At 40.4% G+C, this 9,608-nt stretch overlaps 1 protein-coding gene across 1 annotated transcript; it reads right to left on the reverse strand.

The window, feature by feature from the left end:
* Positions 1 to 3,237: 3,237 nt before the first annotated feature.
* LOC127565796 (uncharacterized) lies at positions 3,238 to 3,801 on the reverse strand. Its single transcript, XM_052006332.1, has 2 exons — positions 3,624 to 3,801; positions 3,238 to 3,425 (listed from the first exon to the last, which is right to left on the reverse strand). Exons 1-2 carry the CDS (start codon positions 3,799 to 3,801, stop codon positions 3,238 to 3,240), a joined length of 366 nt encoding a protein of 121 aa, XP_051862292.1.
* Positions 3,802 to 9,608: the final 5,807 nt, after the last annotated feature.

Genomic DNA, 9,608 nt, shown 5'->3' on the forward strand with positions numbered 1-9,608 from the left:
ATTAATGAAATTCCCCATATATATACGAATTTTACACTTATTGCGGAATGTACAGATATTCGAAGTATTACTCAAAACAATGCGCCAGAGATAAATTTATGCAGAGAATCGATTCATTTATATTTTTACTTTTTTTGCCTAATTATTTAATTAGTTATTAATTAACTTTATTATATTATTAACTGCAAACACAATTTATTTATTTGAGGCGAATATTTATTTTTTTTATTTTATTTTAATTATATTAAATGTAGCATTTAATACTACATTTGATAGAGAAGCGAGTACTGGCTGCTGGGGCCTTCGACTCTGTAGTGAATATGTTATATGTTAGCTGTAGCAGTAATATAATTATTTATTAGGTGGTGTGCACTGAGAGAGCTGAGCTGAGCTGCAGTTCATTGGTGAATAAGAATTTCATAACTGCCACTCATACCGCAATAAAATCCTGCCAGACGCTTATTCTGCGACGCTAACTGCTGGCCGTTGACATTGGTTCCCTCTCAAGATTAAGTCCGCCCTCGCTTGACTGCACCTCTGCGGTAACTTCTCTATCCACTCTAAAGCTCCAGTTATTTACCTGCAGGTTACGCCAAGATAGACTAGCAGGAATGTTATGAGCATTGTTATACCCGCTACAATACAAGAGTACTATAACTTTGTGCCGGAAGGAAAATTTTTTTTTTTTTTTTTAAAGCTTGTTTTTGATTTTATTGGATCTTCTCTTTATGAGTCTAACAATCTTAAAATAATACAATATCTAACAGTTTGATTTGAACTGAATAGAGACTACGTGGTCGTAATAATTAGCGCTGGATTGGAAGGTCGTTGCTGCGAAGACGAGAACTGCTGGAAACTCGCGTGAGGTCTCTCGCGAGATGATTTCGATGTACTGATAGCCTGTTGTAGTACTTTGTTACGATTTGTGCTATCTCTTCTCTAACGAGTGGTATGTGAAGGTCCTTGTGAATGTTTTCATTCCGAACGTACCACGGTGCCCCGGTGATGGTTCTGAGAATTTTTGATTGAGTTCGTTGCATAATATCCACACTGCTGTTACTGGCATTCCCCCTCAACTGAGAGCCGTACATTCAGATTGGTTTCAAAACGGTGTTATATAGAAGTACCTTGTAGTCCAAGCTAAGGGGCGAGCGGATATTGATAAGCCAGTGGAGGCTGTTGGCTTTGAGCTTTAAATGTGTTCTTTTGGCTTCAATGTGGCTGCGCCAAGTAAGCCGTCTATCGAGGTGTACGCCAAGATATGTTACTACATTTGCTATCGGAACCACTGTGTTGTTTAGAATAAGTGAAGGGCAGTCTTGCCTGTTAAAAGTGAACGTTACGTGTTTGCATTTTTGTTCGTTAACTTTGATTCGCCAGTCGGATAGCCATTTCTTCACTGCCACCAGGTGTATAGCAAGTTGCGCCGTTGCTTGCTTGGGGCAACTCGAGCGGCTTAGGATCGCTATGTCATCTGCAAAAGTGGATGTGGTTCGTTTCCTGTTCGTTGGAATGTCCGCAGTGTAGATAAGGTAAAGTGTTGGTCCAAGCACGTTGCCTTGAGGAACTCCGGCTCTAATGATGTAGTCGTCGGACATTGGGGAATTACATCTTACTGAGAATTTCCTGTTGTAAAGGTATGACTTCAGAAGTTTGTGAGTGTTGGTTGGGAGCATTTCTGTAATTTTGTGCATTAAACCCTCTAACCATACTCTGTCGAAAGCTTGTGATACGTCCAGAAATATCGCAGTGCAGTACTCCCTTTGTTCGAATGCATTTCGGATTTCTGATGTTATGCGGTTGACTTGCTCAATGGTTCCGTGTTTTTTCTCGAAAACCGAATTGATGAGTCGGGATTTTGTTGTGTGTTCCGCGAAATGGGGTAATGTGTGCAAGAAGCATTTTTCAAACAGTTTTGATAGACACGTTAGTAAACTAATTGGTCTATATGATGAAGCAATTGTGCGGTCTTTGCCAGGTTTTGGTATCATTATAATGATCGACTTTTTCCATCTCTCTGGGAAGTGTCCATGTCTCGTTATGGCATTGAAGAGATTGCAAATAGCTCGAACAGCACAGAAAGGAAGTTTAATAATCATTTTTGGTGATATTAGGTCGCATCCTGGAGATTTTTTTGTGTTGAGTTGTTCGTTTATGATTTTGACTAACTCATGTGGCCTAAATACAATAGGTTCATACGTTGATGTGTCGATATCTGATGTTGCTGCCAGTGAGATCCCGTTTGATGATGTATTGGGCTGAAATACATTTTGAAGATGCTCTGCAAATCTGTCGGCTCTTTCTTCGTCGTTGTGAGCCCAGTTGCCTGTGGATGTCCTTATTGGGATTGCAGATTCGATTGGCGCGCAGAGAGATGAGTGTGCTCTCCAAAGTAGGAACTTGAAGCTCATTGGGGATAACTGCTCTATGTAATGTTTTTGGACCTTTCTTTTTCATGACGTAGTGCAGCTGAGAGCCTCCGTGTAGTGTCATTTAACCTTTTTTTTTGCGGATGGTGATCTGTTGGATTGCCATTCTCTCCGTGAGCGTCGCTATGCTAGAACGAGCTGCTCTATTTCAACGTTCGTGTATCTATTATTGTACGATGTTTTTTTTGCGCTTGTGGAGTTGACATGCGAGCTGCTGCGACCAAGACGGATTCAAGAGTGTTTGTGGATAAGTTGATATCAGCTTCGTCATTCAAACGTGGATTCAACTCAATATGCGAACTTATGTATATATTTTTTGTACTTAAGCCAATTGGTTTGGTGAAGAAGTACTGGCGAGTGATCAGACGATAGATCTGTTAAGGAGTTGGCACTTATTAGGTTGCGAGGAATGTTTTTTGTGACTGCAAAATTTATCAAGTCTGGCAGTTTTCTAGGATCTGTTGGCCAATATGTAGGTGTCCCAGGTGACACACAGTCTAGCTTGTTGCTTGCATTTATTATTGCATTGTACAACTGCCTTCTCTTTGGAGTCACAAGTCGAGATCCCCAGTGCGTATGCTTGGCATTGAAGTCTCCTGCTGCTATAAATTGTTCGCTCAGAGAGTTGAAATAGTCCATGAATTGGGATTCGGATATTGTAAACCGAGAAGGACAGTATACGGCGGCAAGCTTTAAAGATCGGGAATCCATTTGTACATCTATATAACACACCACTCAATAAGTCCCCGGCCTAAGAGGGAAAAACACATTTTTTTTTTGAAATTTACTTTTATTCATTAATATAGTTTCAATCTAAGGCTATACAGTCAGTCCAGCGCTTCTCCAACCTTTCAATGCCATTTTTGTAGAAGGATGAACTTTTGCCCTCAAAATAGCCCTCAGTATCGGCAATCACCTCCTCATTTGATCGATATCTCTCGCCTTGGAGGTGCTTTTTGAGATCTGCAAAAAGCCAGTAGTCTCTGGGGGCCAAATCTAGAGAGTAGGGTGGGTGTGGCACTAGTTCGAACCTCAATTCGCTTAATTTCAGCATTGTTGCCATAGACTTGTCACACGGTGCATTATCCTGATGAAACAGCGGTTTCTTCTTTGCCATATGTGGACGTTTTTTCTAAATCGCTTGGCCCAGTCGATCTGGCATCTTTATATAATATTCGTTGTTGATTGTTTTACCTTTCTCCAGGTAGTCTATAATCAAATTCCCGTATGCATCCCAAAATATGGACGCCATAACCTTACCCGCCGATTTTTCTGTTTTGGGACGCCTCGGACGGTTTTCACCGGCTACCACCCACTCAGAAGATTGACGACTGGATTCTGGAGTATAGTGGTGAATCCATGCTTCGTCCATGGTTACGGAACGGCGAAAAAATCGGTCCTATTGCGCTTCAACATGCTTAAACACGCCTCGAATGCATCGGTGTGTTGTTGCTATTGGTCCGGTGCTAGCAATCGCGGCAGCCACTTTGAGTACAGTTTTTTCGTATCCAAATGTTCATGCAAAATCGTAAACACACAGCCTTCTGATATCTTTGCGGCATCAGCTATCTCCTTTAATTTTAATTTGCGATCGGCCAATACCATTTTTCATATTTTTGCGATATTTTCTGGCGTAACTGCTGTTCTTGGGGCGTCCGCTACGCTCAGCGTCTTCGGTGACCACACGACCATGTTTAAATTCATTATACCAATCCTTAATGGTTGATTTTCCTGGAGAAGAATCCGGGTAATGCTTATGAAGCCAAATTTTGGCTTCTACCGTATTCTTTCCCATCAAAATACAGTGATTAATGAGAACACGAAATTCCCTTTTTTCCATATTGTAGAAAAACTCAAAGGTTGTTTCACTTTAAAAATTGTAACTTAAAATCACGTGGTCGCAGAGTTGTAAAATTTTTTACACAGAGCTTATAATAATTGACACTATCCATAAAAAATATTGATGTTTGCTTACTACTACCCTTATATGTCGGGCCGGGAACTTATTGAGCGATGTGTTATGTAGCTTGCATGAAGTTAGTGGCGAAGCTATTGTGGAAGCAGTGCTTGATGCGATTTCTAATCAGAATCCCAGTGCCTCCATGTGCTTTCCCGTCTGGGTGATTCGTGTTGTAGAAGAGGTAGCCTCGAATTTGGAAATTATATTTATTTGTAAGATGAGTTTCTGCGAGTAGCATTGCATCGATATGGTTATTATTACGGAATTCAGTTAGCTCGAGTTTGCGCTGTGAGACGCCGTTGGCGTTAGTCTGTTTTTTGAGCAGCAAGCAGCTCAATCAAAACGTTCTGGTTTGGCATAAGATCTTGCATAGTTGTCTGCTTGAATGACATGAACTCCATCATACTTTGTTGTAGATTACATATCATTGTTTCAATTTTGTTCGTAGACTGTTCTTTTGGTTGATGAGGGGAAAACTGATGATCGTGACTTGGTGGGAGCGGTACATTTAAGACCCAATTTTCGAGCAGTTGCAAAGGTTGCGGATTTGTCGGTGAACTCATTATTGGCTAAAGATTTAACAGCTGTAGGGCGGAAAACATCACGTGTAGATTTCATAGGTGGTGTATGTGAGCGAGCAGTGGTCATTCTTTGGTGTGTACGACTTTTCAGTTCCTTATAGACTGGATAGCCCCTGTAGTTAGCCGTATGGTTGCCTCCACAGTTTCCACACTTTTTGCTGCTGGATCCTCTTTATTTTTTGGGCATTTGTGGGAGTCATGAAGGTCTCCACAAGCAACGCATACTGGACGAAGCGTGCAATAAGACCTTGTGTGGCCATATTCCTGACAATTATTACACTGCACCGGTCCATTTCTTTTATGCGGCTCTCTTCTACCGTAATTCTGCGGTGTAGTAGGAACTGGAGAGTAAAAATTGGATGCACTTCATTTTTTTTCAGCGACTTGGATTTGGTTTCGGGTTCAAGTTCTACCTTGAAAAGAAGTTGAGGCTTTCTTTCTCTATTCAAAATGTTAATAACATTTTTTTCGTTCAAACCTTTCTCCTTCAGTGCGCTTGTAACTTCAGCTGGTGTTACTTCCGGCTCAATACCTTTTAGTACTACTTGCTGGCCTTTACTGCTTGTACTCGTTACTCGTTTAAATACTTCGACAAAATTCTGTAGTTTACTTCCGTATTAGTCTGAACTTTTGTTTCGTGAATATTTCCCTTGTTAGTGGAATTATGTGGAAATTGTCTGGTCCTATTAGATTCAGTATCGAGTTTACGAGAGCATTCGAACTTTTCTCTCGAATGTAAATCGGCGGCGGCTTAGGCTTTTTGTCGTCCCTACGATGTCTTCAGGAGGTATATCATCGGATTTATCTGCCAAAATAGCAAATCTGTTTGCTTCTGTGGGCTTCTCTATTGTAGATTGTTTTGAGGTGCCTCGAGTTATTTTAGCAGAATTACCAAGTCTAGAGTTCTGCGGGCTAAGCTTACGTTTTATTTGTATGTAGCGATCCATACCAGTCTGTACGGCCGAACGTTGTTTTGAAGAGAGCGCGCGCTGGTGTAAGGTGCTGCATTATTTGCCTGCACAGCAGATTCCGTTGTTACATTGTAGTTGTTGTAATAGTTGCCGTTACAGTTGCTAATGACGTCACTGTACTGGTGACCGTGGCTAAGCAGGTTGGCATGAGGGAAGGGTATGGGGTTTTATCCAACAAGAGCGCTGGGGAGCAAGAACGCGACCTGCCTTGCGATGTTGGATTGAGTTCATTGCTCGGGCTTGGTGTTAATGATCGCGGTTGGTTAGTTTTTGTTGGTTTTGCGGTCGCGTTGTCTTGCATTGACCCGATTGAATGGTATGCGTTGTTACGTTGCAGAGAGAGCCGACGCTCGTCTTGCTGACGTTGGAGCACAGTATGAGTGTCGAATTCACTCATAGCTTAATGTTTTTGATTTTCTTGTTATTTACACAAAAAGTACGAAGTTCGCACTAAGCGTCTTTTCGCCCACTGTGTATTTTTCTTTAGAGCTTGCACTGCGCTATGCCTTGTTTTTATTTAATGTTGCACGATAAGAAGACAAAAAGAAAACACGTCTGCACTCGCCGACGTTCGCGACAAGACTCTGAAAACACTTAGCCCCCGAAAATAGACTGTAGCTTTCTTACTTGTTAATTTTTCTGTTAAGTATTTGACTTGTGGGCGTGATTCAAAATGTTTACTTTCAATTTGTAACATTTTAAATTATGGTTCTATTTTTGATTGATTGATGGGTATTTATACGTGTAAAAATGGTCAATAGTCTGAAGAACATTGGTAAACTTCAAATGTTTTGTAATCGGAAGTGTTTTCGTTATTTGGGCGTGGAAGCGTTGTCTTTACTTTTATTAATTTTATATTTTTTTTTTTAACTTTGGTAGTGGGCCACTTTTCTTCCTCTGTATCTTCAAAAATGTTTTTTGTCAAGTTTTTTGATTGAAATAAAAAGACAGAAACTTTTTAAAAGGGTTTGTTTTAGATTTTACCTATGGGAACTGTCTAAATCTTGTATCTATCTCAAAATCCGCTCTATTAAGATTATTTATTTGACTTATAAAAAATTACCACTTGAGTTTATCAGTCGAGCCTTTCGACTTTGCGTAAGTACTCTGTAGCAAAATGTTCACATTTTTACAGTGGGGGTAGTCGATACACAACTCCATCCTTTTCAAAAATGTAGTAAAACAAGTTAGATAGCTACAGTCGAGTGGGCTCAAGTTTTAAATAAAAGCAAAATATTGCAGTAATAATCTCAAAATATATTTTTGTATTCCCGACCGGGATTCGAACCCGAAAACCACAATTAGTATCTATTGTATTCACCATGCAAAAAAAAAAAATATTTGTACCCCGACCGGACTCGAACTCCCCGGACTCCATGACATATTGTGCTTGCACTCCACTGCATACACATACAAATATAGGCTAGCATATATATACGTATACGCATACATAAAATACATACATAACAGGCGTTTTTGCCCATACAAAAGTATTTCATTAATAACTTTCACAGTTTTAATCTGATCGCAAATTTTCAGGAATCATAATTACTATAGTTGTTAATGTATATACCAAAATTCGAAGCTCTAGTTCTGAATTTATGTTTGTTCTTATTGATTTTCGGGAACGGAAGTGGGCGTGGTGAAAATTTTAAACAAACTTGATCTGCGTGCAAACATAACAAATGCTGTCGATAAAAATTATTGCTCTATCTCTTATAGTCTCTCTGAGATCTAGGTGTTTATACGGACAGACGGAAAGACGGACATGGCTAGATCGTCTCGGCTGTTGACGCTGATCGAGAATCTATAGACTTTATAGGGTCGGAGATGCCTCCTTCTACCTGTTACATATGTACATACCCTATGGGTAATGGGTATAATGAGCAAACTAAATTGTCTACTTTGTGTGTGGAACTCATTGAAAATTTGGAATTTGAGTTGTAATATGACCTCTACCTCGACTATGGCAAATCGGGTAAAATACGTGACTGAAAAAGTGGTAGTCAGCATTTAGAGGGAGCTGCTCCTCAAGATTTAATGGAACCTGCCAATGGTTTGCATGAAGCCGTTAATGTGTAGGCATCTGCGCGGGTTTTGAACACAATGGTGCAGCGAATATAGGCCGCTCATCTTCCTCATATAGAAAAAAACACATCGTCTAGTTCATCACACAAATGTGCACGGTGATCAACAAGCTCCATATGGATTCATCATCTCGTGGAGGGTTGACTCTGTCATAATAAGCGAACTCTGCAGCGGCAATGAGTGGTATTTTCATTGGATTGCCACAGCCGGGATGAATGGTGTAAAATTACGAAAATCGAAAAATAATTTATTGTTGTTGGGAGCAAAAAAAAGATAAGACACCTTGAAGGCTGCTGATGGGCAAATTAAACACGTCTGTTTCGATTGATAGTTGCAAAAGGAGAGAGCGACAATTTATTGTTTGCCGGTTATTCCGACACTAGTAGTTAAAGGAAAATAAAGATGAGCGAAAGCTTATAACTGAAATGTAACAATGAGCAAAAGAAGAGCGCAAGATTGAGACTAAAATGTAACTGTGTGGCTTACAGTGGGACAAGGCGCTTGATTTAACAAATGCGATTGCCCAGTAACCTACAACAACCAAATGACGTGCACGCTGCCAATTAATCGGCTAGGTGTGGGCTTTTGACGGCCGCTTAAATCAGTACACGACATGTCATCAGCCGAGATCGGTCTACTTTTACAGGAAGGCCTGACGAATGACTACTGTTCAATAGTAATTATGAGCAGTCGACGGAAAGATGTGGTTTCAGTAATGAAGAAAATCTTTTACGCTTGCAGAAGTGTCTTAAGGGTCAGGCACTGGAAGCTGTACGCGGAAAACTGATGGTGCCAGATACTGTGCCGTATGCAATTGGAACATTATGAATGTTGTATGGCCGTCCAAGGAAAATTATAAGACGAGCCACCGATAAAGGCAGATAACTTGGACTTCGTCATTCGAATAGCTCTTGCTGTCCAAAATTACTGCGCAAATCAAAGCGCCAAAATTTTTTTTTTAACTTTCATTTTATTTATTGAATCTTTTTAATTTGGAGACTAACAATAAGTTTACGAATCTTAACATTAAAATTTAACTAACAGTGCTAACGATTTCATTTGGGCGAAATTCACTTGGCTCATGTTGAAGCTGAGGCTCATATGAAAAAGTCAGCAAAGTAAATGCACTCGTAGCAGGATTTGGTTGGAAGACATTCTTAAGATGGTTGGCAAACGTGCCCTGTCTGCAACGCTGCGCGCCCAGCAACCTGTGGGATTTCTAATAGGCATTCGGTGAGCTCAGAGTTGAGGGAGCTCTCCAAAGTGAGTCTTTTGTATTAGAAGTACACAATTGCTCTATGTAGTGGCGGTGGACATATGCTTCTTCTTGCAGTAGAGCTTTATTAAGTTCACGTGAAGCATGTCTTAAACTTTGCTTAGCAGATGGCGATCTGTGGAATTGTCACTCACGACGTAAGCGTCGCTATTCGATGACGAGCTTCTCGATTTGTAGATTTGTCTTCTTTCGATTTATAGTTTGAGGTGTTGAAACTCGGGCTGCAGAGACAAGTACAGACTCCAGTGAATTAACAAAGCTGTCTACGTCGGCTTCATTGTTGAGATGAGGACTTAGCTCAAT

Source organism: Drosophila albomicans, chromosome 2R (assembly GCF_009650485.2).
Source record: "Drosophila albomicans strain 15112-1751.03 chromosome 2R, ASM965048v2, whole genome shotgun sequence".
Lineage (NCBI taxonomy): Eukaryota > Metazoa > Arthropoda > Insecta > Diptera > Drosophilidae > Drosophila > Drosophila albomicans.